Source organism: Siphateles boraxobius, unplaced genomic scaffold, assembly GCF_051911475.1.
Source record: "Siphateles boraxobius isolate OS27281-9 unplaced genomic scaffold, OSU_SipBor_1 76, whole genome shotgun sequence".
Lineage (NCBI taxonomy): Eukaryota > Metazoa > Chordata > Actinopteri > Cypriniformes > Leuciscidae > Siphateles > Siphateles boraxobius.
The window spans coordinates 242,521-270,262 of NW_027509204.1; the positions used below are offsets into that span (position 1 = coordinate 242,521).

At 42.2% G+C, this 27,742-nt stretch overlaps 1 protein-coding gene across 3 annotated transcripts in view; it reads right to left on the minus strand.

Annotated features, from left to right (window-relative positions):
- LOC143724587 (6-phosphofructo-2-kinase/fructose-2,6-bisphosphatase-like) overlaps positions 1–27,742 on the minus strand; it is a 219,254-nt gene that overhangs the window by 34,537 nt on the left and 156,975 nt on the right. Inside the window, exons 1-4 of one of the 3 annotated variants that reach the window (XM_077217754.1) lie at positions 24,808–24,997; positions 23,781–23,906; positions 13,366–13,462; positions 5,575–5,641 (exon numbers count right to left, since the gene is read on the minus strand). In XM_077217754.1, the coding sequence (XP_077073869.1) occupies positions 5,575–5,641; positions 13,366–13,462; positions 23,781–23,906; positions 24,808–24,898 (381 nt within the window). In that variant the 5' untranslated portion in view covers positions 24,899–24,997. Of the gene's footprint in view, positions 1–5,574; positions 5,642–13,365; positions 13,463–15,509; positions 15,601–19,921; positions 21,183–23,780; positions 23,907–24,807; positions 24,998–27,742 lie in introns of those variants that run through there. The other 2 variants (XM_077217755.1, XM_077217756.1) reach the window with 2 other exon arrangements.

Sequence of the window (27,742 nt, forward strand, 5' to 3'; positions counted from 1 at the left end):
GATAGATCTGAAGGACGCGTACTTCCATATTTCCATCCTTCCACAACACAGGAAGTTCCTGAGGTTTGCCTTCGGGAGCGAGGCGTACCAGTACAAGGTACTTCCATTTGGCCTAGCTTTATCTCCCCGCACTTTCACGAAATGCATGGATGCAGCTTTAGCGCCCCTGAGGTTTCAGGGCATTCGTATCCTCAATTACATCGACGATTGGTTGATTTTAGCTCAGACAGAGCAGATGGCGGTTCAGCATCGAGATGTCGTTCTCGCTCATATAAGAAAGTTGGGGTTGAGGCTGAACGCAAAGAAAAGTGTATTATCTCCTTCTCAGAAGACCACTTTTCTGGGTGTCGTTTGGGATTCGGTCTCGATGCGGGCGCGACTTTCTCCGACCCGCATCGCTTCGATTCTTTCAGCTATGAAACAAGTAAAGCTAGGCCAGCTACTCAATGTAAAACAGTTTCAGAGACTGTTGGGTCTGATGGCAGCAGCGTCCAACGTTATACCTTGCGGCCTGTTGTACATGAGACCACTGCAGTGGTGGCTCCGGACCAAGGGATTCTCCCCGACGGGAAATCCCCTCCGCACGAACGCGGCGCTGCCTTCGTGCTCTGGTCATGTGGAAAGAAACCTGGTTCCTATCCACAGGGCATGTGTTGGGGGCTCTTTGTCGTCGCGTAACACTAACAACGGATGCTTCCCTCACAGGGTGGGGGGCGGTCATGAGTGGTCGTCCACCCCAAGGTCTGTGGCAGGACCATCATCTATCATGGCATATAAATTGTCTAGAGATGTTGGCGGTGTTCCAAGCTTTGAAACACTTCCTAGCAGAACTCAGAGGTCATCATGTGCTAGTTCAGTCAGACAACATGTCGGTTGTCTCGTATATAAATCATCAGGGGGGCCTGCGGTCACGTCCACTTTACAAGTTGGCCCGTCAGATCCTCCTGTGGTCCCAGGGGAAGTTACGGTCTCTGAGAGCTATGTATCTTCCTGGTTATTTGAATGTGGTAGCAGACTCCCTGTCGAGGCAGGGGCTGAGGCCGGGGGAATGGAGGCTCCACCCCGAGGTGGTGGAGCTCCTTTGGTTGAGTTTCGGTCGCGCCGAGGTGGACCTATTCGCTTCCAAGGAGACAACGCTCTGTCATCTGTGGTTCTCCATCAGTCAGCCAGCCCCTCTGGGATTGGACGCTCTGGTACAGCCGTGGCCGAGGTCACGTCTGTATGCTTTTCCCCCGGTTGCTCTGCTACCAGGAGTTCTGGAGAGGGTTCACCGGGACGGGATCAGCCTACTTCTAGTAGCCCCGTTCTGGCCGGCCCGAGTATGGTTCGCGGACCTAATATCTCTTCTGGACGGCTCTCCCTTGGAGATTCTGATCAGGAGGGATCTAATCTCTCAGGAGGGCGGTACGATATTTCACCCCCGCCCAGAGTTGAGGAAACTGTGGGCTTGGCCTCTGAGGGGGCCCAGCTCATAGAATCTGGTCTCTCAACTGAGGTTGTTGAGACCATCCTTCACTCCAGAGCTCCGTCCACGAGGAAGTTATATGCCCTGAAGTGGAAACTTTTCACTTCTTGGTGTGCAGAACACCGGCAGGACCCAGTTAACAGCCCAGTGGGTGCAGTGCTGGGGTTTCTGCAGGAGCATTTCTCTGCAGGGTTATCCCCCTCCACACTAAAGGTGTATGTGGCGGCACTAGCTGCTTACCATGTCCCTTTCAGTGGAGTTTCTCTTGGGAGACATCCACTTATAACTCGCTTCCTTTGTGACACTTTGAGGCTGAGGCCTGCAGTTCGTACGAGGGTGCCAAGGGAACCTATTGAGGAAGTTTCTGAGAAATTTCTCACGTATAAAACTCTTTTTCTGCTTGCAATCTCCTCACTTAAGAGAATCGGAGATTTGCAGGCCCTGTCGGTTGCACCCTCGTGCCTGGAGTTTTCGCCTGGTATGGTTAAGGTTTTTCTATACCCTAGACCAGGTTATCTCCCTAAGGTCCCTACTAATGCTGTTAGACCTGCAGTGCTGCAGGCTTTCTATCCTCCTCCTTTTGTGTCATCAGATCAGGAGAAACTTAACCTTCTCTGCCCGGTTAGGGCGTTAGACGCTTACGTCCACAGAGCTGCCCTGTGGAGGAAATCAGAACAGTTATTTGTGTGCTTTGGGCCACCCAGGAAAGGGTGTCCCGCGTCTAAACAGAGAATGAGCAAGTGGGTGGTTGAGGCCATCTCACTTTGTTATGAGTCGGCTGGTCAGCCTTCACCTTTGGCTGTACGAGCCCACTCTACTAGGAGTATGGCTGCTTCTAAAGCATTGTTGTCAGGAGTATCGCTAAGTGATGTTTGTGATGCGGCTGGGTGGTCCTCACCGCATACATTTGTTAAGTTCTATGAATTGGACTTAAGTTCCACTCCTGGGGCGCAGGTGCTCTCGTCCCCTGTGCGCTAGTTCCCACATAACGTTCATTTGCTCCTATGGCGACGTGGGTATTGGCGTTCCCACAGCTTGACGCAGCTCGAGTTCCCTTGAAAGGGAACGTCTCGGTTACGTATGTAACCCTAGTTCCCTGATAGGGAACGAGACGCTGCGTCGTTCTGGCATACTCCCAACATGCCGGTTAGCGCTTCCTTCAGGCCTATCAGAAGCTGTCGCGCTTGTGTTTTGGGGGTGCTGTATAGTTTCTTGGTCGATGACGTCACCCGCCTATGACGTTCCGTCTCTCCATTGGACTGATTCCATACGTGCTTCATGACGCACACACGCAGAGGCGTTCCCACAGCTTGACGCAGCGTCTCGTTCCCTATCAGGGAACTAGGATTACATACATAACCGAGACGTTATGATTAATTATTAATATTTCCCTTGAGCTAATTTGCTACAGGATTTTCAGGGTTCATTCTGACTCCGATGAACCCAAGGTGCTTCACTTTATCACTGCTACGCTGGCAATAAACTTATTCATTGAGATCTTCAATGTCCTCATTCTTACACACCTGAATGCCTCAGGTTACATATAGAACAAGACTTCTGGAGTTGACGCATTTCTGATTGGCTATGGCAGTTGTATGACATCACAGGCGCACTGACATGCTATAATTGGGCACCTGAACAACACATCATCAGCTCCACACTGTCTGAAGGAAGACGTGCAGGTATGCCTTAAAATATGGCAGCATCTCGTTCTGCTCAGTGTGCTGTAGAGCAAGCTATATGTAGCTAAATGCTGCCAAACAATGCACCAAGTGACCAAGAGCTTAGGTGCGAGGTCCGCAGCTCAATGGCCTCACATTTTTATTTGAATTGCCGGCCCGGGAGCGGAGCTAACTGGAGACCCCAGCTTTCCTGCATCCGCAAGGAACTTCCAAATTGGAAAGAAGACCAAAGTACTGAGACATCAACCATTCCCTGACCTCAGTCATATAAGCTATAAATGGCAATAAAACCATGGGGAGCACATATTTAAGCACTTAAGGTCTGGATGATGACTCAGGAGAGAGCAGTGCACTCTAAACTCCATTACGGAACGAAATTATATTTCCATATATTTATGATCAATATATTATATGGGGCAAATATACTGAAAAATATATTAAATAATATATTGAGCCATTGGCACGATCCTCAACAAACCCATCTCCATACAGGAATAGAGTCCGATCTTCAACCAGATGAACTGGATAATATTCTGATTGTTCTGATCCAATCTGACCTCTGACCTGTAATGCTGCTTAAATCATAATCATACACTTTTCGTTCGTTGGCCGGAGGAGAACTGCCCCCTGAATATATACATTGCTATAATTCAATATTAGGCTGCATAGTTTAGATCAGCCGGAACCAGGAACACTTCCCAAAAATCCTGATGTACTTTGTACATCATAAGAAGGATGGCGTCTACGCTAATATTAGTCTCTCTGTTTATCCCGAGGTTTACCGCAAACCGCCGGATCCAGGCCATATCCAGATCTGATGAAGGACCAGCGCCTGGACACGACGACAACGCATCCCTGAAGTGCCAGCCTCATCAACACTGTGAAGGCCTCATGGACACCTCAACAAACTCATCTCCATCCCGGCGTGATGACTCCGACCCCAACCAGATGAACTGGATAAATATTGTGAAAGTTCTGATCCAATCTGACTTCTGACCTATTATGCCGCCTAAATCATAATCATACACTGTTCGTTTGTTGCCCAAAGGAGGACTGGCCCCCCGACTGAGCCTGGGTTCTCCCAAGGTTTTTTTCTCCATTCTGTCACCTGATGGCGTTTTGGTTCCTTGCCACTGTCGCCATTTTTCGCCTTTATTCGCAATTGGCTTTTGGCTTGCTTAGTTGGGGACATTTAACATTTAATTTTGAATTTAACAATACTATTACAACTTTACTTTCCTGTTATCTCTGTAAAGCTGCTTTGAAACAATTTGTATTGTAAAAAGCACTATATAAATAAAGGTGACTTGACTATATGAGAACTGAACTGAGTTGAGCTGGACGATGGTTTTCTCCAGAGTGGCTATATGAACTAAATGAATAACTTTTTTTTCTAACAAAAAATAACCATCACTGAACAGCAGGACTTTGACGCTATTTTCTTCAAGACAAACTTTGTTGCATTATTTTCCTGTTATCTCTGTAAAGCTGCTTTGAAACGATGTGTATTGTAAATAAAGGTGACTTGACTTGACTATAATGTGCCATATATTAAAATATATTGAATAATACATAAGGAATTGCCACATATATTGAAAAATGTATTTACAATATATTTACACTGTAAAATGTAATTAGTTCAGTGTACTTAGAAAACATGAAAAATAAATGCCTTAAGGATCAAGGATGTTTTACTCAAAGTTGTAAGTTTCTAAAATAAAAATATACAAAAGATTGAAAAAAGGTGTCAAGAGAATGACAGACGGTTAGAAACCCTTTAGATCACAACAGATCTCTCAAGATCTCAGCAGAGGAGGGTTAAACAACACAAACAGCTTTACCAGCTTCACTTATTACTAACAGTTCAACTTTATTTCTGCTAGACGTCTACAGAAGTTATTATTGAGAATGAACAGAGGTTTAGATGTTGATGATTTATTGAAAATAATATAATTCTACAGTTACCATTATGGTGATCAATGTTTGACTAAAGCTATACTTGCAAGAATAAAAGTTTATAAAGACACTATGATTATTTGCTTTTTCAATTTCAGCCTCACCATATATAAAGTAGATTTTTTTCCCGCCACAATATATATGTTAGTTATTTTAAATTTAAATAATATTCACAATATTACTATTTTGACTATGTTTTTAATAAAATAAACAGCCTTGGTGAGCATAAAAGACTCAAAAACATTTTAAAAATGTTAATTATTTCAAACTTTGTGGCTGTTTGTGTATAAAACATTACACATTAATCAAAAACTACTGTTATAATACTTATCGCCTTACCAGCTGCTAATTGTTCAGAAACAGAAAAAGTTAAGTTTCTAATCACAGCTCTTCTAATTCATCAAGATCTGTAGAAATGTCAGTAACTATTGTCCGTGTTCAGATGAGCATGTGTGTGTGCTTGTCACTTACTGCAACTTGCCCATGATTCTGGGTGAAGTAACAACAGACGTCTTTCAACGCCGCCAGAGCACACGCTCTAAAGCACACAATTTACAAGAAAAAGAAAACAAAAATACAATAACAAACACACAAAAAATATGTACAATATAATTTGTTAGTTCTGGTGCTCAATCATATGATTATCCAGAAATTAACTCTTTCTTCATTGAATCAGTTCCCTGTTATCACTTTAAAGCTGCTTTGAAACAATCTGTATTGTATAAAGTGCTATATAAATAAAAGTGACTTGACTATCATTCGAACAACTGATCAATTCAGGAACAAACATTGCCAAGGTATTGGCTCAGAAGACAAAAAGACAATAAACACATTAATAGGCAAGGTTGTGTCTAAAATGTAAGTTACTCAATGTTAACTTAATTTTTATTGAACCCTGGCCTACGACCGAATTACAGCAGTGTCCCTTACGGAACACAAATATATTTCCATATATATATATACAGTGATGTGAATAAGTTAGAACACCCATGCTAAAGTTGCCTAAAAAGAGGAATAAAAAATCACCTTTTGGAAATTGATCTTAATGCCTTAATTTAAAAAATGAGGAAAAATCCAACCTTTAAGGACACCAATTTTCTTTGTGAATGAATACTCTACCATAAATAAATAAATGTTCCTCCTTAAAATACAGGGTGCATAAGGCAGGACACGCCTATGTTAAATTCCCATAGAGGCAGGCAGATTTTTATTTTTAAAGGCCAGTTGTTTCATGGAGCCAGGATAATATGCATCCTGATAAAGTTCCCTTGGCCTTTGGAATTAAAATAGACCCACATCATCATCACACACCCTTCACCATACCTAGAGATCGGCATGGGGCACTTTCCATAAGATCATCTCTCAATGCAAATCAAACCAGCTATTAGGCTAACTGAAATAAAACCATGCCAATCTCTAGGTATGGTGAAGGGAATGTGATGATGTGGGATATTTTAATTCCAAAGGCCAAGAGAACTTTATCAGGATGGATATTATCCTGGATCCATGACACAACTGGCCATTAAAAATAAAAATCTGCCTGCCTCTATGGGAATTTAACATAGGGGTGTCCTGACTTATGCACCCTGTATTTGAAGGAAGAACATTTATTTATTTATGATACATTATTCATTCACAAAGAAAATTGGTGTCCTTAAAGGTTGGATATTTTTAAATTTCAATTCAATTCAATTTCCAAAAGGTGATTTTTTATTCCTCTTTTTAGGCAACTTTAGCATGGGTGTCCTAACTTATTCACATCACTGTATATAATATTATATTATATGGTGTAAATATACAAAATAATATATGAAATAATATATTGTGTTATTATATTGTGTTATATATTACAATTTATTGAATAATACACAAGTATTTGCCTCTTTTCATATACTGGAAAATATATTTACAAAGCAAAATGTCATTAGATGAGTGTACTTAGAAAATGTGAAAAACAAATGCCTTAAATTTCTCAAGGATGTTTTACCCAAAGCTGTTTCCAATATAAAAGTATTCAAAAGCGAATCTGGACCATAACCAAGAGGCAGGTTTAACTTCAGATTAACTTTGTGTTTCAAAGAAGACACCTGCATTACTTGGACACACACACACACACACACAGACACGCATATATATTAATATATAATTTAAACATTTAATTTTGTTTTAACACCATTGTATCGGGGCTTTGGTGGCGCAGGTGTCCGAGCTCACCCAGCAATTCCAACTCCTGAGAGCTCCCACTGCGTCGCTCACGCCGGCCGATCCCCCCACACCACCAGAGAGCCCCTCCCAGTCGGAGCCCCGCCTGCCAATTCCTGAGTCATACTCTGGTGAACCCAGTTATTGCAGAGCTTTTCTGCCACGATGTTCCATGCATTTTTCTCTCCAACCCAGGACCTTCAATAGTGAGTGAGCCAAGGTCGCCTTTGTCCTGACGCTGCTGACTGGGAGAACGGCACTATGGGGAACGGCGGTGTGGGAGAACCAGGATCCATGCTGTGCCTCGTTCCAGACACACTCCGCTGAGATGAAACGCGTATTCGATCGGGCCATCGCCGGGAGAGAGGCGGCCAGAATACTTGCGGACCATCGTCAGGGAGAGAGATCGGTGTCTGACTTTTTCATCGAGTTCAGAACCTTAGTGGTAGAGTGTCAATGGAACAAGGAGGCGCAGTGGGACATGTCCCTGCATGGGCTAGCTGACTGCGTCCAGAGAGATATCTACGCCCAGGACCTTCCTACGTCGCTCAACGTACTGATTGAGCTGTCCCTGAGAGTTGACGCTCGACTGTCCCGAGTGGAACAACGGGTCTTGCCCAACCGCATCCCTGGAGGAGCTGAAGGTCCACAGTTCAGCAGTGGGGACGCGGTCAGTCCCGTCTACGATCACAAACCCATGCAGGTAGGGCGTGCTCGGCTTTCCCGGGAGGAGAAGGAAAGGCGGACATCCCAGGGTCTCTGCTTCTACTGCGGCGGGGCTGGCCACTATGCTGACAACTGTCCGGTAAAAGGCCAAGCCCGATAGTAAGTATGAGGCTACTATTGGGTGGGATCTCCACCGAGAAGACCTCATCCACATCTACGCTCCTCCCGGTAAGACTGAAATGGTCAATCAACACCTACGACTGTCAAGCACTTCTGGACTCCCGGGCTGAAGGTAATTTTAAGTTCCTCTCAAGCCCCTCACACACAAGATTGCTGTACACGCCCTAAATGGTCAAGAACTCCACACCATTTCATTCACCACTGGAGATATCACCCTCATCACGTCAGGCAACCACTCCGAGACAATTTTATTTTACATACTGGACTCACCTCTTGCACCCATCGTTCTCGGACAACCCTGGCTCATCCGTCACAACCCTAGAGTGGACTGGCAACAGAGATCTGTTTTGGAGTGGAGCAAGGAATGTCATGAGTCTTGTTTTGTGTCTGTCTGTCCGTCTGTTTCTGTCTCTGTGTTTCAGGAGGAGGCAGAGGATTTGTCTAACGTGCCCGCGGAGTACCTCGACCTGAAGGAGGTGTTCAGTAAGTCTTGTGCTGCTTCTCTTCCTCCGCATCATCCTATGACTGTGCCATAGATTTACTGCCAGGTAAGTCTCCGCCTAAGGGCAAGTTATATTCTCTTTCTGTTCCTGAAAGGGAGGCTATGGAGAAATATATTTTTGATTCTCTAGCAACCAAGTTCATCCGCCCTTCCTCTTCTCCAGCGGGGGCGGGGTTCTTTTTTGTGGGGAAGAAGGACAGTTCTCTGCGACCTTGTATCGATTACCGGGGGCTGAACAGCATCACGGTAAAGAATACTCATCCTTTGCCGTTGATGTCTTCAGTCTTCGAGAGGTTGCAGGGAGCGTCAATCTTCACGAAACTGGATTTACGTAATGCTTGTCATTTGGTTTGCATTAGGGAGGAGTATGAATGGAAGACTGCTTTTAACACCCCCAGGGGGCATGCACAGTCTGTTCCTTTCCTAGGGTACATCATTTTGTCTGAGGGAGTGCGTATGTATCCTGAGAAGGTTAAGGGTGTGGTAGAGTGGCCAAGTCCAGAGTCCCGTAAGGCCCTACAGAAGTTTCTGGGGTTCGCCAACTTCTACCGGCGTTTTATTCGCAACTTCATCCAACTAGCCGCACCTCTGACTGCCTTGACCTCCCCCAGGACTACGTTCAGGTGGTCGGACACAGCCGAGGCTGTGTTTACCAAACTGAAAGGCCGCTTTGTTTCAGCCCCCATCCTTATTGCCCCTGATCCTTCACGTCAGTTTGTGGTGGAGGTCAATGCGTCATAGGTGGGGGTAGGCACAGTGCTATCCCAACGCTCTTCTGCAGACAACAAGATGCATCCCGGAGCGTTTTTGTCTCATCGTTTATCCCCAGCCGAACGTAATTACGACATTGCTAACAAGGAGTTGTTGGCAGTCAAGTTAGCGTTGGAGGAATGGGGTCACTGGTTAGAGGGGTCGGGGGTACCTTTTATCGTCTGGACTGATCACAAGAACCTGGAATATATCAGAACTGCCAAAAGATTTAACTCCAGACAGGCTCGGTGGGCACTTTTTTCGGTCGTTTTGATTTTTCTCTCTCGTACCGCGCGGGTTCCAAAAACATCAAAACCCGACTCTTTATCGCGCATTTTTTACGATTCCGAATGCCCGTCTACTCCCGAGTGCATTTTACCCGAGACCCAATTTGTCTCCACACTCACATGGGAGATCGAATCGAAGGTCAAGACGGCCTTAGAAGGGGTAACGCCTCCGCCTGGTTGCCCACCGAATCGTTTATTTGTGCCGGAGGGATTACGGTCTGACGTCATTCAGTGGGGGCATTGTTCCAACGTGGCTTGTCATCCAGGAGTCAATCGCACTAGCTTTTTGGTCAAGCAACGATTCTGGGGGCCACTTATGGCTTGTGACATTCACAGTTTTGTTTTGGCTTGCTCGGTTTGTGCCACTGGTAAGACTTCTAATCGACCCCCAGATGGGTTACTTCAACCGCTGCCTGTCCCTTCGAGACCCTGGTCCCATATCGCGCAAGGTTTTATTAACGCCCTCCCACCCACCCAGGGTAACACGGTCGTTTTGACTGTGGTGGAACGGTTCTCGAAGGCGGCTCATTTTATTCCCTTACCCAAATTACCCTCAGCTAAGGAGACAGCGTTGACAGTCGTAGATCACGTCTTCCGTTTACATGGCCTCCCGGTAGATGTGGTCTCCGACAGGGAACCCCAGTTTGTGTCCAAATTTTGGCGAGAATTTTGTAAGTTGCTGGGAACCACTGTCGGTCTGTCCTCAGGGTTTCATCCCCAGAGCAATGGCCAAACCGAGAGAGCCAACCAAGATTTGGAGAGGGTGTTGCGATGTTTGGTTTCCAAGAATCCTTCCTCATGGAGCCAACAACTGTCTATGGTGGAGTGTTCACACAACGCGTTACCAGTGTCGTCCATGGGTCTATCTCCGTTTGAATGTAGTTTAGGTTACCAGACGGCAATTTTTCCCAGTCTGGAATCCGAGGTCGCGGTCCCCTCCGCTCACGCCTTCGTCCAGAGGTGTCGCCACCCTTGGACTACAGCCCGTGAAACTCTACTCCAGGTGGGGGCGCGCACCAAGGCTAAAGCCGATCGCCACCAGTCTAAGCCTCCCGTATACGTCGTTGGTCAAAAAGTGTGGCTTTCAACCAAGGACATTCCTCTCCGCTCCATTTCTAATAAACTTGCTCTCAAATTCATTGGTCCGTTCACTGTCACCAAGATCATTAGTCCGGTGACAGTCTGCCTCAACCTGCCTCCGGCGTACAGGAGGATTCATTCCATCTTTCACGTGTCTAAAGTGAAGTCCATGTTTCATTCTTGTATTAATCCGCCAGTCCCGGTTCCACGGGGAGCCCACATATTCGGTCAATCGTATTCTGGACTCTAGGCGGAGGGGACGCGGATTCCAGTACTTGTTGGACTTGGAAGGTTACGGTCCGGAGGAGAGAAGTTGGGTACCTGCTAGAGAGATCCTGGATCAATCCCTTATCGATGATTACAATCGACAGGTAAAGGAGTCTGAGAATGCCAGGAGGCGTTCCTAGGAGGAGGGGTACTGTCATGGTTCATGAATTCATTGTTTCCTTCTCGTCTTGTATTTATGTTGTTATTTGAGTGTGGGTGTGTAAGTGGGCGTGACTGACCATCATTGCCTGATCAGCGACACAGCTGATCTCACTCAAGACGCCAGCTGCAGTTAATCTCCTAACCTTTTAATACTCACCGTTTTCTCATTTCCTTTGTCAGATCGTTGTTTGAAATCCTCCGTGCTGTGTGTCTGGTCCTGTTCCTGTTCGGCGTTCCTCAGTCTCCTGCTTCTTGTTCCTGGTCGTTGTTTCCTGTGGATTACGTTCTGTGTCTAGATTCATCACCACTTTTCACCAGCGCACTTCATCTTGTCTGTTCCGTGTTGACCATCAAAGTCCCTGCGCCACCTGCCTTCATTTTACTTGCCATTGCTTCCTGTCTTCAGTCATGACAGGTATTTATTGGTGATGTAATACTCATCATTAATTATACTGTGTCCTTGATCTCATACCAAGGTTTATCACAAAAGTCTGTTACATCTTTCAGTGCAGTTAAATGTATTATGAACATGGATACTATTAACAGTGCAAGAGGTCCAGCACTGTTGTGATAATCTGATTTTTTTTTTTAACAGTGATATGTTTCATGCTGCAATGCATTCTGGGAGCAACCATAGTATAAAAGTCATCCATGGTTCCCATCATGCATTGCAGCATGAAGCATTTCACCATTGTTGTGTCTCATATGCTGATTCTTGATGTCTGTCTGTATCTAAATAAAGCAGTTGTTCAAAATGTTTTGAGCACAATGTTTAAAAAAAGGATCTGATTACCACAACAGTGCTAATCCTCTTGATATAGTATCAGTGTTCATGTATAATATTTAAACACATTAAATAATTTATAACAGTATTTTGTGATAAACCTTGGAATGAGATCTGGGACTCAGTAGAATTAATGATGACTGTGACATCATCAATAAGTACCCAACTGATTATTTCACACTGCTTTTTTTGCCATAATAACTGTTTCTTAAATACACAATTACAGCAGTCAGAGATAAACTAACGTGATAAAGTGAAGAATCAAGAGCACAACTAAAGTAAACTAAACTAAACTAAAGTAAGGTAACTGTAAAATTATATTATTTTCATTAAATCATCAACATCTAAACCTTTGTTGATTCTCAATAATTACTTCTGTAGACGTCTGACAGAAATAAAGTCGAACTGTTAGTAATAAGTGAAGCTGGTAAAGCTGTTTGTGTTGTTTAACCCTCCTCTGCTGAGATCTTGAGAGATCTGATAGTGTTTAATGTTCTGTTGGGATTTAAAGGGTTTCTGTTGTGTGAGTTTTGTGTGTCACCATTGTGCTGAAGAGTAGAGCCTGTGCTTCAGTCCAGCAGAAGAACAAGACACACTCATGATATGCTGGATGTTGCTTTATTTAAGTGGTGAAAATCTATTGAAGTAATTTCTATTAACTTTATTAATATGATTATATTTAGTTTCAGTTTAATAAATAGAAAACATGAGGAAAACGATTCCCTTAAATTTCTCAAGGATGTTTTACTCAAAGTTATAAGATTCTAATATAAAAACACACAAAAGAATGAAAAGGTGCCAAGAAAATAATAGACTGTGTATTTATTTCTAAGTACACTCGTTTAATGACATTCTACAGTCTAAATATATTGTAAATATATTTTTTCAATATATGATATAACACAAAAAATATTAACACAATATATTATTTCGGTTACACTTTATTTTAACATGTCCTTGTAACAGTGTTGCAATAACAGTTATATTTAAGTACTGAATAATCTTAAGCAACTACATGTACTTACTATAGGGTTAGGGTAGGATTAGGATTTGGTTGAGGGTTAGTTGCATGTAATTATGCATAATTTACTGTTAATACTATGGTAAGTAAATGTAAAATATGTAACAAGGACACTGTAAAATAAAGTTTTACATTATTTCATAAATTATTCAGTATATTTACACCATATAATATATTGATCAATATATTTTCGTTCTATAAGGGTGAATATTCAGAACAATAGCATAATTGTGAGTGTGATATTGCTTTTATACAACAGTTCCATAAACAAGAACTTAATATTAATTTTGGAGAAACAGCACTCTTTCTCATGTGATATTACTTAAATGGAGCACTGTTGTGTAAAGTGTGAGTTTCTCACTTGCGAATCTTCATGGCCTCTTCATTGTCTGGGAGGAAGAACTCGTAACTCTTATAGGTGTGAACGGCATCCCTTCGGTACTGTCCAACGTTAAACACTGTTAAAATAGGCTCACATCAGTGACTGTTTAGTGCAAGAAATAATAACAGCCATCTAGCAATATATCTGGCTGCAATGACCTGTATAGACCAATAAGTGTACAACAGAAACATATTAGTGCCTAAATCTACCAATAGCCTTGACATTTTTTGTTTTTAAATATTATTGTTAATTTTGGCTATGATATGATATGAAAGTGTTAAATTAATTTAAGCAATTTTGTGTCTCATTTGCCTTCTGAATTATATATATAGCCATTTTGTTATCCATTAATTGCACAAATAAATAATAGAACATAATTGTAGATATTGGCTTTGATATTCGCCATTATAAACACTATTTCAACATGCATGCAAGATTACAGTTTTTCTTCATTGCTAACACACTATAACTGATTCATTTAGCTCAATTTCCCAAACCATTCTTTCAGTTCTAGAACAAAAATCACATTTCACATGTTTTCACACACATTCCAATTTTCTCAATGTTTTCTGCAAAACTCTACACAAAAATGTCCTCATTTTACACAGGTTCTTTCATTCAGAAAACATGAAGACATAATATCATTAACTTAATTGTCACACTGTGAACTCAAATAGCACACATTTATCCATGTGTAAACATCGGGTAAGTAAAAACTGACACACCAATCCGAATCTCAGGATAATATAAATAGGGCCAAGGGGGATTATGTGCAAAGTGGAAGACGAGAAGAAAAGAAAAATGAAGGGGACGGGATTAAAAGACATTTGTTCCAGGTGAAATACAAATTGACCATGTTATGTGCTTTTCATCTACTGCAAGATCTCTTTACAGTAGTGTTATGAAAATAAACTTTTCAAGCTTATTGTTGAATTTCACTGTATCTTGCACTGCTCTATTTATGTTGTATACTGTAATAGACATTACTGTATGGCCTGAGTCAGACCTGAGACGAGATGATGAGAACATTGATGCTGTTTCTGAGTAACCTGTAGATTTGCTGCGTTTGGAAAAAAAGTTTTTGGATTAATTTAAAACACTGCTACCAAACCGTTTTCAGATAAATAATTTGGAACTTTGTGAAATCACAACACTGATAACTTTTTCAGGGACAACCCTGACAAAAGAAATGCAACATAGTACTGTAATAAATGAAGTTTTATGTAACAAAGTTCGGGAGGAGCATGTTCAGGTAATCAACCAATCAACTCAAGAGGAAGCCAGTATAAATAAAGCTTTTCCTCACCTCCTGTCTCATGACAAGTCTCTCAGCATCCCTCCACCACCCCATCACCTCACACTCGGCTGGGTTTACCCCAGTATAGGGGGAGTACTCTGGGTTCAGGCAAAATTCCGAGCTCGGAGCCCTCCCCCGGACAGCAAGCCAAATACGCATTAATATTACATTTGATTTCATGTATGTGTTAACTCGGGACATACCTCTTACATAAATGGATAAAGCAGTATTCCTTCACATGATGTGTTGGACAAAAACCTGACCTTTGAAACATCACTGACAAAACATGTAAGAAAGAGTCTATGCAAAGTAAAATAATTAAATGTATTTGAATTATAATAATTAAAATAATAATTAATAACAAATATGAAATTAAATAATTAAAAAATATTAAATTAAAATTGAATATTTATTTTATAAAACTGTTTGGTAGCAGTGTTTTGAATGATTCCCTCCAGTGTGTAACAAACAGTGATGAAGTCTGTGTTTTTGACAGTTTGTGTGTATTGTCTAAGGGCAAAGTTTGAATTGCGATTCAGAAGTTAGCTGTTTGTACTGTTGGGTGTGAGTTTTTAAAATTATGTGTGAAGATTTGAGAAAATGGTGAGTTGTTCCCAGATTTGTGTCTAAGCAGAGAAAAACTGTAAAAGGGCCTGAGTCAGTTCATTCAGTTTTGGAACAATGGATCCAGAGAGACGTGAGAGAAGAGGTCGAGGTCACCAGAGAGGAGGAAGAGCAGGGAATGGAGGAAGAGAAAGAGTAGGAGGAGGACGAGGATAGGCATGGGCAAGCAGTCTCGGATGAAGCTCGTGCCACTCTAGTTTACCATGTCCTTGTCCATGGTATGACTATAGAGAGGCTGGGCAACAAGTACAGCCAAACTTGAGTCGCTTCTCAGTCGCCTTGATCATAAGAACCTTCAGGAAACAGGTAAGTGTATTTCAGACTGCTCTCTGCTGTAACCTTTGAGTGCTGTACACTGTGTTACAACACATACATGTACTGTAGCTGTTGCAGTATACTACTGTAATAAAACGAATCCAAAATTGGTAAAGCTGAAAGTAAATCCAAGCTGGTAAATAGGGTCATTGCCAACAATGTATTCTGCCGGCGAGAGATTCAAAGGAGAGTGGACAATCACCAAGGGCGTAACTTTGGGTCTACCATTGGGGGGGTTAAACTCGCGGCATATTTATTAATTTATTCATTTATTGAATCATTTTCTTGTGTAAAAGGTAACATGCTAATTTGCCGTTCCTGTATTAGAAACACATTGTGATACTTTTACTGATTTAGGCTACTTAACGTAGCCTTAACGTAGCTGCTGTTCACTTGACTATTTATTAGAGTTGAGCCGGATACTCGGCTGAAACGAGTATCCGGTACGGATAAAGCACGTTTGCCGAGTACAAGTGTTATACGAGTAATACGAGTCAATATCTGTGCTCGGATTGAATAAAATCCTCATTGGGTAGCTGACTGTCTGCGTTCTGTGATAGGCTAGTCACAGCGCTCCTCCACACATACAGATTTATCGTGTTACTCTGTCCCGCTCTGCTCACTCACACACAGAACACAGAGAAGAGAACAGCTCTCTCTCTGTCTCTCCCTCAGTCACTCAGGTTCGTGGGCGTGTCTTTTCCGTTAACGTTTAGGGTTTCTTCAGCTTCAGATTTGTACTTACTTATTAACCAGTAGAGTTCTGGTAAACGTGGGGTTTGTTCAGACGTGGTGCTTGGTAGAATGCGACTCGCGTCTCTGCCTGTTAGAGATTTTTTTTTTCTTTTTTAAACCGTCAGCTCAGCTTGCTCTAACCAGTTTTATTACTTCACGCATTGAGTGTGTGACACTGTCTTGCTGTATTTCATAAAAAAATAAAGGAAGTAGTGGTATAAAACTAATAAAGTAAACTATATTACAAATTAATAATTAGCTACACACACACACTCTCTCCCTCTCTGCCGGCCATCGGAGTTTTTTTTTTTAAACCGTCTGCTGGCTTTTTTAAACTGTCTGGTTTTTTTTGGACTTTACGCACTGAGTGTCTGACATCTTGCTGTATTTTATATAAAAAAATAAAGGTAGTTGTGGTATAAATGAATAATATTACAAATTAAGATACACACACAAACACACACACACACAAACACCCCCCCCCCCCCTCTCTCTCCCTCTCTCTATCTCTCTCCCTCTTTCTCCCTCTCTCATTATCAGTGATACAGAATAATGAGTGATACAGAGAGTACTTCAGCTAACACTGCACCACCAGTCAGAGTTTGCTTAACCTTGCAGGACAGTGAGGGTCAAATCAGTGACAATGAAAACAGTGACTGTAGCACCCACCTTTCCCCCACTGAGACCAATATTGCATCTGGGGATGGAGGTCCTCCTCCACCAAAGATCAAGAGGACTTCTGCAGTATGGAACTCTTTCACTGTATCTGAAAATGATCCCTCCAAAGCCATTTGCAAGCTATGCAAGTCCAAGCTAAGCAGAGGTAGAGATGCAAAACATTACAACACAACATCTCTACATAACTATCTGCTATATGTTCATCACATGAGAAAACCCACTGTATCAGGCACCTCCTCCTCCTCTCCTCTTCCTTCTTGGGTCACTGGTGTTCAGCTGGGTGCTGCTAAGGGCTCACATTCATCTTCCTCTTCAACAATACTCACTGCATTTGCAGCAAAGCAGCCATTCTCAGCAAACCATCCCCGGTCAAAACATATTACAGAGATGATTGGTAAAATGATCTGCACTGATCTTGAACCTTTCTCTGTGGTGGAGAGGAGAGGCTTCAAGACACTTGTTGGCTTTTTAGAGCCCAAGTATAAGATCCCATCGAGGCACTATTTCAGTCGAACTGTAGTGCCTGAGCTGTATGAGGCAATGAGAGGGGAGTTGGTCCAGTCACTGAAGGCAGCTGAAGGAGGTGTCATCAACCTCACTACAGATCTCTGGACCAGCAATCACAACGCACATGCATATCTCTGTCTTACTGGGCACTGGTGTGAACGTGTAGGGGAAGCTTCAGTACAGAGGAAAGCAGGGCTGCTAAATGTTGGTGTGCTGGACATTGAGCACACATCAAACAACATTCTGTGCTGCCTTAAGGAAAAGATGAGAGAGTGGGAAGAGTCTGTTGGTCAGTCTGTCACAATACGGTTTGTTGTTTCAGATAATGCAGCGAACATGGTGAAAGCTTTGACTGAATATGGGCACATCCGTTGCGTGTCCCATACGCTTCACTTGGTGGTGATCAAAGCACTGGAGAAGGACAGGGTTGTGACATCCCTTCTCTCCAAAGCCAGGAGCATATCTGGCCATGTTCATCGCTCAAGCAAAGCCAGCAACAGACTACATGAGCTGCAAACACAGTTGAACCTCCCCCAGCACACGCTCATAACAGATGTAAAAACAAGGTGGAACTATACGTTCTACATGCTCCAGCGGCTGGTGGAGCAGCGCAGGGCAGTGCAGATTATGACACAGGAGTCTAACATGGGTAAAGCTCCAACAATCATCTATCCAAATGAGTGGGGGTTAGCATCAGACATGCTCACTGTTCTTATTCCTTTTGAGGAGGTCACACGGGCGCTCTCAAAACACAGCGCCTCCATCTCTGAGGTGATCCCCCTCCTGCATGGCCTGTGCTCCATCATCAGGTCACTGCATGCTGGTGAGGAATCTGAGGATGAATCTGATCAGTTCATGGCTGGTGATGATGATCAGGATGCCACAGTGGGGCTGGGCCAAGATGTTGCGGCTGACTATTTGATTCGTAGAACACAGTCCCCCGACGCCCCCCCCCCCCCCCCCCTCTCTCTCTCTCTCTCTCTCTCTCTCTCTCTCTCTCTCTCTCTCTCTCTCTCTCTCTCTTACTCACACACACACACACCTGGTGTGGAAATAAAAAATAAAAAAAAGAACAAAAAAAAAATCACACTTATAAAAAAATTAAAAGGTAAAAAAAGAAAGTTATGTTGAGTATGAAAACTCTTGTTCATTACATTTTACTTAATAATTACAACCACATGTGTTGTATTCATTATTGCAAAACTTGTTCTGTATATAGTTCGTTTGTTATCGTGATCAAAAAAAACATTGATCTAAAGCTCAATGCTGATGCGGTCATGTAAATATAGTTTTCTAGTCAGCAATAAATATAACAATTTCTGATCAACCCATATCAATTGCATGCTTAAAATAACATACCCGTTAAAGCCCCGCCCATTTCAAGACAACCCAACCCACTTCCGGGCTAAATCCCACCCACTTCCGGTTTAGGCCCCGCCCAGTCCGAGTACAGATACAGATACAGATAATTCATATGGTTAACAGATACAGATACAGATACAGATAATGCTGTACTCGCTCATCCCTACTATTTATGCCATAATGACACAGTAGTTAAAGTAAGTGTTTAAACACTAGCCAGCAGTGGCAGCTTCCACTGAATTGTTTTTTTTTGTGTGTGTTCAATATCTTGTGAAAAAAAACCCAAGAACTTAAAAATTAATCAATTGCATCACTGCTACATGCACCTACATCCAGAAAATGTATTATGCACAATTCAACTCTCAATGCATTACACAATACAATACAGGGTGGCACACTGGAGTGCAGCTTGCACCTTTATTCTGAACAGATTTCACATATTGGTGGGCATCGCCAAAACTCACCATCCACTAACAAAATCTAAACAAAAGCATCTAACGTTAAATACAAAAGAAGGCCTATCTGTAAGGTATGTTACAACATATTAGGCTGCAACTTAACACACATACCATTCAGATAAAAGAAATGAACTGTGCACACACTCACTAATAATCTCAAATTGAGCCGGAGGTGGTAACGTTAAATTCCTAATAATGTACGTATTTTTTTTAGGTATTTTAATAAGATACCTAAAATACGTTGCGCATACAGCTCAACTAACGCGATCGTTACAAAGCAATGAATGACGCGTCTCCATGGGAACCATAAAGTGAAACTACGATCAATAACGGTCGCCTTGAAAAACTTTTAAACTTACGTGTGTAAAGGTTAAGTAAGGCTTACATTTAAATGTGTCTTTTTTGTTTGTTTTGAGTGTATGGTCAATAAATAAAGAAATTAAAAAGATGGGCACAAAACCTGTTTGTCGCGCCCCACTTGTATTGTCTCTAGTGGGCCGCGCCAACGCTGAGCTAACTTAACAGCTAACTTAGCAATGGGCCCCATTGAATGGGGTACCTCCGTTTGGTCAGGATTTTTCCTCTTTTTGGCTGGTGTCGATCAACAATGAAAAATCGTTGTCTGGCTGCCTTTTAGTGTCCTTTTCATCTTTTCCATCCGTTTAGCATGCACCGTCAGCTTTCTCCAACCATTCATCCCAGCGACCGCGCAAAATAGGGTAATACCAAGTAGTCGGGGCGGTGATACATTACAGATTATTTAAAATATGATACTATCTTTCTTGCTGGCAAATGAATTTAATAAAGAAAACAAACAAAAGTATTAATTCGGAATATTTCAAATTTATTTCAATATGACTGATGTGATGATATTGGGGGGTGGCGGGGGGGGGGTATTATATTAGCTAGATCTGATTTTTGAGGGGGTCATGACCCCCGTAACCCCCGTGCAAATTACACGCATTACAATCACCAAATTTCAAAGGAATAAATGCCATCAGCCTCTCCAAAATTGGACACTGCTGTTCTATCTTACCCCATACAGTGATACTATTGGATAGCACTGGGAAAACATGCCTACTCCAAATGGAAAGGCCTCTGAAACAGTTTGATTGGAACCGCTGTCCTATCCTTGAACGAATTCAACCAGTTTACCACTGACTGAGCACGCTTGCTCGTGACACGTGCTGTCATGTTGACTGAGTCCTACTCCATACAGAGAAAAGAGATCCTCTGGCCGGGGGAGAGTTTGCTCTTTTCCCAGTTGTCCAGAACCCCAGATGGCTGAGATGCCTGTGCCCCAGGTCCCTGTGTTCGCACAACTGATCTTGCGAGTGGGCCAGGATGAGCCAGGCATTGAGATAGTTGAGAATGTGAATCCCCACCTCCCTTAGAGCGGAAAAGCTCTGCGACCTTTCAGAAGACATGGGGCGACATGGACAGTCTGAAGGGGAAGACCTTGTACTTATATGCCCGTCCCTTGAACGCAAAGCGTAGGAATGGTCTGTGTCGAGGGAGAATCGAGACATGAAATTACGCTTCCTTCAGGTCGATCGCTGTAAACCCGATCTTGGGGGCGAACGCACTCGAAAATACATCTCTGTGTTCGCCTCTTGAACGGAAGCTAGTGAAGGCTCGATTCAAAACACACAGATCCAAGATCGCTCGTATCCCACCACCTTTCTTGTAAAACCCTGACCTCATATCGGCTAGAGGAACCAGCTCTATTGCGTCTTTTGCCATTAGGACTGTGATCTCCACACGCAGGACAGGAGCATCCCTGTCTGCCACTGAGGTAAACCGGACACCCCTGTACTGAGGGGATGCCCTGGGGGAACCGAATCGCATAGCCGATCGAGTGAGTCAGCGAGATGGGCTGGGAAGCACTAGCCAGGCTCGCAGACACCACGTGAGTGAAACCAGTGGGACTACAGACGTACCCGCAGTGGGGAAGCACAGGGGCCTGACCCAGAAGGCATGGCATTCAGGAGTGGGACCGAGTGTGCGATGCAACACTTACCGGGCCGTCTTCAGCAGGGGGGCTCGACATCGCGGCTAAGCTAGCCATGCTGGAGCTTTTTTTGGTTGCAGGGGAACGGTCGCTCTTGGCAAAAGCAAGCTGAGGGGCAGCATGTGACGGCCTGTTATCAGAGGTTGCGTTCGAGCTGGTTCTTGATTGCCTCAGCCTGCTTCTAGACTGCCAAGAAATGCCAGGCACAGTCTTCGACAACGTCGCCGAAAAGACCACCTTGCAAATGGAAGTATTAGACTTGCAGGGCGATGGAGACCTGTCCAGCGGCACTGTAAGCTTAGCAGCCAGAGCTGCTGTTGTCTCAAAGGTGCTGCATGGGAGTTGCGGATGACCCCCCCGCAGACAGCAGCACTTTGATAGCATAAGTTTTACAATTTATTTTAAAAATATTTACGATTTTTGTTTTATTATTATATATTTTTTTATTTCAATTGCACACTCTAGCTGGGGAATTCCCACAAACCCCTGAATACCCCACCATCGAAGATAGTGAGAGAGCTATCAACATCTGATCCTCATCCAGAGCGGGACAACCCGTGCTGTCAGCCGGCGGCTCAAAGGCCCACGACACACTGAGGAGTGGGAGATCCAGGCAGAAGAGCTCTTACTGTAATCCTCAATCTCCCAAAATGTTGAGCAGACCCACATCTGTGCTTTTACATACAAGCAGCAGCTGGGCAACAAGGGGACTCAAGCCTTTACGAGAAAGGCTAGTTGCGACCAGCGTGCTAACGTGGCGACCATCGTTCTCATGACGGCCACCCAAGAACCGAACGCCATCTCAGCTTATGCCCATGCATGTGTGACAGCAATCGTGGCCATCAGATGAGCACAGGAAACAACCGCATCCAGAAATGCATGGAGAGAGAGGCGCATTTAAAAAGACACTCGCTGTCCGCTTGCTCTTTTAGGGAAAAAACTCTCTCTTAGTGCTGAAGCGCACAGGGGAATAGTTTCTGCACAGCGTGCAAGACCAACTTCAGGAAGTCTGCAGCGTGCAAAATACTATTTTAGGAGAACTGTATGCAGAGAAAGCTTTTTCAGAAGCGACCACCGCTGACGAGTCGTTACACACAAACACTCACTGTAGAGCTTATACCTAGTTTGTTGTACACAATTGACCGATGATTGCTGAGCAGAATTGTGAGAAACGCTCGGCTCCAAAGCGAAAGCTCGAATGAGTGGTTAAAGCATGCTTCCTTATAGACCTGTCTAACGGGGAGAGGTTCACATGCAAATCGCACTCGCCGATGTCCATTTGCTTGTTTTTTTTACCACTCGAAGTTGATTGAGCTATTCGTCAGTTCCCTTCATACTAGGGTGACCACCTGTCCCGCATTTTGAAGCTTTGTCCCGCGTCCCGCAAGTCATAAGCAGTGTCCCATATTTTAATTTTGTCTGCATCATTTTATTTCATCGTCTTCAATTTACAATGTTGATAAGAAAACACTAAACATGCGCAGCCGTTATTATTGGTTAACCCCCCCCCCCCCCCCCCCCCCCCCCACTCACACACACACATACAGACAAAAAAAAATGCAACAGAAAATGGATCTATCTGGAGCTCCCGAGAAGAAAAAGCACCTTTGTTCGTATAATAAGGATAACATAATGAATGAGAAGGCCCTATTCGAAGCTGCCAGATCAGACAAAAAAAAATATGCACTGAATCCGGTAAGAACGCATTTAATCTTTCTAGTCTTTCCTAATGGAATTTATTTGTTTATTTGCAAATGTGCTTTTTAGCGATTGGATTATTATTTTCACTTAATTATTTAGATTGAATAGACCTGTGCAGTTAAAATGGGTTTTATATTATTAGTGACGTTCACAGCACCGGTCAGCGCCGTCATTAACATTTTTATAAAGCCTATTAGCAATTTAAAGCATGTTAACATCACTGCAAGAAGACATCTAATATAAAATCAATATTTATTCACCTAGTATAATAATAGTAGGCTAAGTTCTCTCCCTCGTGACCCGCATTGTCCCGCAAAATCAGGTCTGCTGACCTGCAACAGAGCAATAGCCAGGTGGTCACTCTGCTTCTGACATGACGTCGAACGTGGCTGACTGAAAGGGAACCACAAGCAAAACAACTTATTACTTTTTTGAGTGCTTGTGTGTAATGTCTGAGGGGAAAGTTTGCTTTTTCAGCAAAATTGAATGGTTTTGAGTGGAGAGCTTCATTTTGATCTGAAAATAGGAAGTTTGGGGAATTAGGAGAGAAGTTAAGGATTTGTGTTTAGAGCTCTGAGAAAAGAAAGCATAATTTCAAGAAACTTGTTTAAGCAATCAAGAAAAATCAAGAAAATGTTGTGCTTCTACCTGTTACTTTGCTAAATTGAAATGTTTGTATCATGTTTCCATGAAAAATAAATCTCACCCTTGGTGGGAACGCCAATCCAGTTGAGGTAGCGTGTGAGTTTCTTAGAGATGTAGGTCTTTCCACGGGCAGGCAGACCGACCATCACAATCATGGTGGGAGAGTTGGTGAACTGCGGAACTGATGCTGAAACAAGCACACACAGTATGTCTAATTAAATAAATAAATCCCATGATAGTTTCATACACATTATATTAATCTAACAATTCATTTCAAACTGACGCATCATTTGATATGGTTTTAGAATAAGCATGTTTACACTCCCACTCATTTCATTGTTAATTAGTGAAGTTATTCAATTTAGTAAAGAAACAGTAGTGTCTCATATATCAGTCGCGCGCGTGTGTGTGTGTGTGTGTGTGTGCGTGTGCGTGTGTGTTTGTGTGCGTGTGCTTGTGCGTGTGTGTGCGTGTGCGTGCGTGTGCGTGTGTGTGTGTGTGCGTGTGTGTGTGCGTGTGCGTGTGCGTGTGCGTGTGCGTGCGCGTGCGTGCGTGTGTGTGTGTGTGTGTGTGTGTGTGTGTTTAAATGGCAATGAACTGAACTCCAGTGAGGTGAATAGCCCCGAGGACACAAACCATCATACACTGTCAAAGTGATCAAACCACAAAACTTATTTTTATCACAATTACTCACATAACAAAAGTATTAGAAAAAGTAATAGGAAATATTCTCTGTATGATTTTATTTTAAAGCTTTTTCACTATGCAATATGCTTTTTTATCTATCTATTACATACTAACTCTAATATTTTTTTAATAGGTTTTATGAAAAAGAGTTTATGGAGGTTTTTTGATAATTGGTCCAGTTTGCTGATATTCTAACAGCATAATGAATAAAAAAAGATGCCCACTAACTTATACTTTTATAACCTGATGGCAAGAACACAGAAATAGAGTGAAGGATGAGACAGAGTCAAGTCAAGTCACCGTTATCTATATAGCTCTTGTCTCAAAGCAGCTTTACAATGATAACAGGAAATGAATTCAACAAAGATTGAGAGAGATGTTTCTTTAGATGTCTGACTTACAGCCTCTTCTCTGTCTCAGCCGGCTGCTCATCCACGGCACCCAGATCTTCTCCAGAGGATTTTGTGTAAGTTCCATTTGTGAGCGATGCATATTTATTCTGTGTACGATATATACAGGTGTGTATGATAAATGCACAAAGTGACTAGTCAAACTGATGTATGTGTAACCTTGTCCACTTTGAAGCAGATGTGTTTAAACTGGTGAACCCTGGTAGAGGAGGCGTATCCAGCACCTGATCCCCACGTTACACACAACAGCCTATCAATATTCACTACAAAACAAGCATGATCTGAATATATTATGCAACTAATAATCATTAAAATAATTTCTCCTTTCCATCACCGAAAGGCAAAAGCCAATTAATCCAGAATACCCAGAATGTGAATGACGTTGCTGTCTTATTTTAAAAAAAAGAAGAAAAAAAAAAGATTTTAATTCATTGTGATATTTAGAAACTGGTTCTGTCTTGTGTGTAACTTAAAAGCAGAGAGGTGGTCTCTGTCTGTTTGCCCTCAGCCATCTCTGATTTATCCAGAACACATCTGTAAGAAGACACCGCAGCTCTACAGTACAGACACCTATTTATTTGTGTGTGTGTGTGTGTGTGTGTGTGTGTGTGTGTGTGTGTGTGTGTGTGTGTGCGCGCGTGCGTGCGTGCGTGTGTGTGTTCGTGTGTGTGTGCGCGTGCGTGCGTGCGTGCGTGTGTGCGTGTGTGTGTGTGTGTGTGTGTGTGTGTGTGTGTGTGTGTGTGTGTGTGTGTGTGTGTGTGTGCTGGTAAACCCTACATTATGGTGACAAAATGTCCAAAAGGGGTAGTGTAAGGGGAGAGAATACAGTTTGTACAGAATAAAACCATTAGGTTTATGGAATGTCCCATAGACATAATAAAACATGAAAACTCAAAATGTGTATGTGTGTGTAGGCCTGTATGATAAAGAGATTGCTTTTGCGTACATTAAATTTATTTAAAATACACTCATGAAAATATGCATGTAATGCATTCATTATATTCACATTAAAATACTCCCCTCATCGATTTATGTGGCCCTTGCCACATAAATCTCTATATTAAAGTTCTATATTAAAGTTCAAAACTTTGAGTGATTTTGAAATAACCTATAAAGGTTATTTTAAAATCACTCAAAGTTTTGAACTTTAATATAATACTTGGCATGAGTCCATAGGTTTTGTATTTAATGAACAAAATTCCAACGCATTTCCATCATAATACATAAATTAATGTTGTTGTCTAATGATGGTCATTTTATGAAATGTCATTATGGTGCATCCAACAAAAAAGGGCCATTTTGAGTTTTGGAGATAATTTAGTTTAAATTATAAAGATGCCTACAAAAAAACAACAACTTGAGAAACCCCTTAGAAAGTCATTTCCACTCTTTTCAAACTTCCCATTACATTCAATGTACTTATTACACCGTAAGATTAATGGCATTTATGCTTACATAAGCATCTCTCTCTGCATCTCAATGTCCTACTATCCATCCTAAACAGTATGTGAGATTCAAATAAGTGTGTCCAAAAGCATAGTATGTTGAAAAGAGTGTGCAAGAAGTCCCCGGATGGTCTACTATTTCCGGTGGATTTTCAAAGTGTGAATACGTGCTCACTCTAAAAGCTAATATTACCCACAACCCATTGCGTTTTGGAGGAGGAACTACAAACACAAGTAAAAAGTGTTAAAAAACGACAAAACATGCGTGACCTAAAGTGAGAGGTTTCGATAAAGGTTTGAGTGACTAATCAAACTTTAATCTGATAAAAAACTTTATAAGATCTTTGACAAGATGATTGACAGGTCAGTTTGCGTGACAGGATGTGACAGAGAGCAACTATTAAAGACCGTATGACATGATAGCACTATCGTAGCCAGAAAAGCGTCTCTGGGTGTGCATAAGAACAATTGGGTGTGCCACATTTATTGTCAAATGAATGTGCAAAAAAACTCGGACCCGGCTTATCACTAACTTTACAGAATAGACTGGGCTGATGTGTAAAACTGGCTTGCCACATAAACATAATACTAGGCCTACAGTATATAAAATATAACTCAGGGCTCAACATTAAGGCTTTACATGTGCTTGTCCTTCGAACAAGTAAATCGGCCATTCTCTTGTCCACGTTAAAATCCAGAAATCGGTTTAAATGTATGCTTCATCTTTCATTTTAAATTCTTAGATTTGATCAATAAATTCAATTGAATAAAAAGACACAATGCTGTTACCAATAAAATTAATTAATTTACACTGAAAAATTACAACTGCATTAAATAATGTTATGAGATTGTTTTAAATATTTTTTGAAGATACAAATATGACATATTGGAAAGAATTACAGCCTACTTTTAAACATGAAACTAAACCACCAGTAAGGGGCGGCAGATGACCGTCTTAATGAGTGAGTTATTGAGTCATTTCTTCAAATGATTCGTTCAAACGGCTGAATCGTTAAGGAATGCGGCAGTTGTTTAATGGGTCATTGAATCTTTGACTCAATCGATTCATTAAAAGCGCTGAATCATTCATTAATGCTTATGTTATGCTTCCGGTGAGCTGCGCTGTGGTTCTTGGGATGTTTGTTTGGAACTATTTTCGCTGCTCAAATAAAACAAAAACAGTCAATATTGTGTCTAGAATGTAAGTGACTTGATATTAATTACTTGTTTATTGAACTGTCATATGAAATCAGTGTCATATTTTCAATCGTGATGGTATTCAGCACTCTTGGTCTCTGTGATGTTGCTTAACTGTATCATATCATATGTTATAAATATAAAAACTCCACATTAATTTTTTAACCGCTCTATGTTCATTAAGTTTCTTTGTGTGATCTGCGCTCATTTGTTTCCATTTCTCCTCACGAAGCTGCGCGAGCCTCAACAGCACAACCGTATTACAGTCAGCGGCTGTTTGCGGA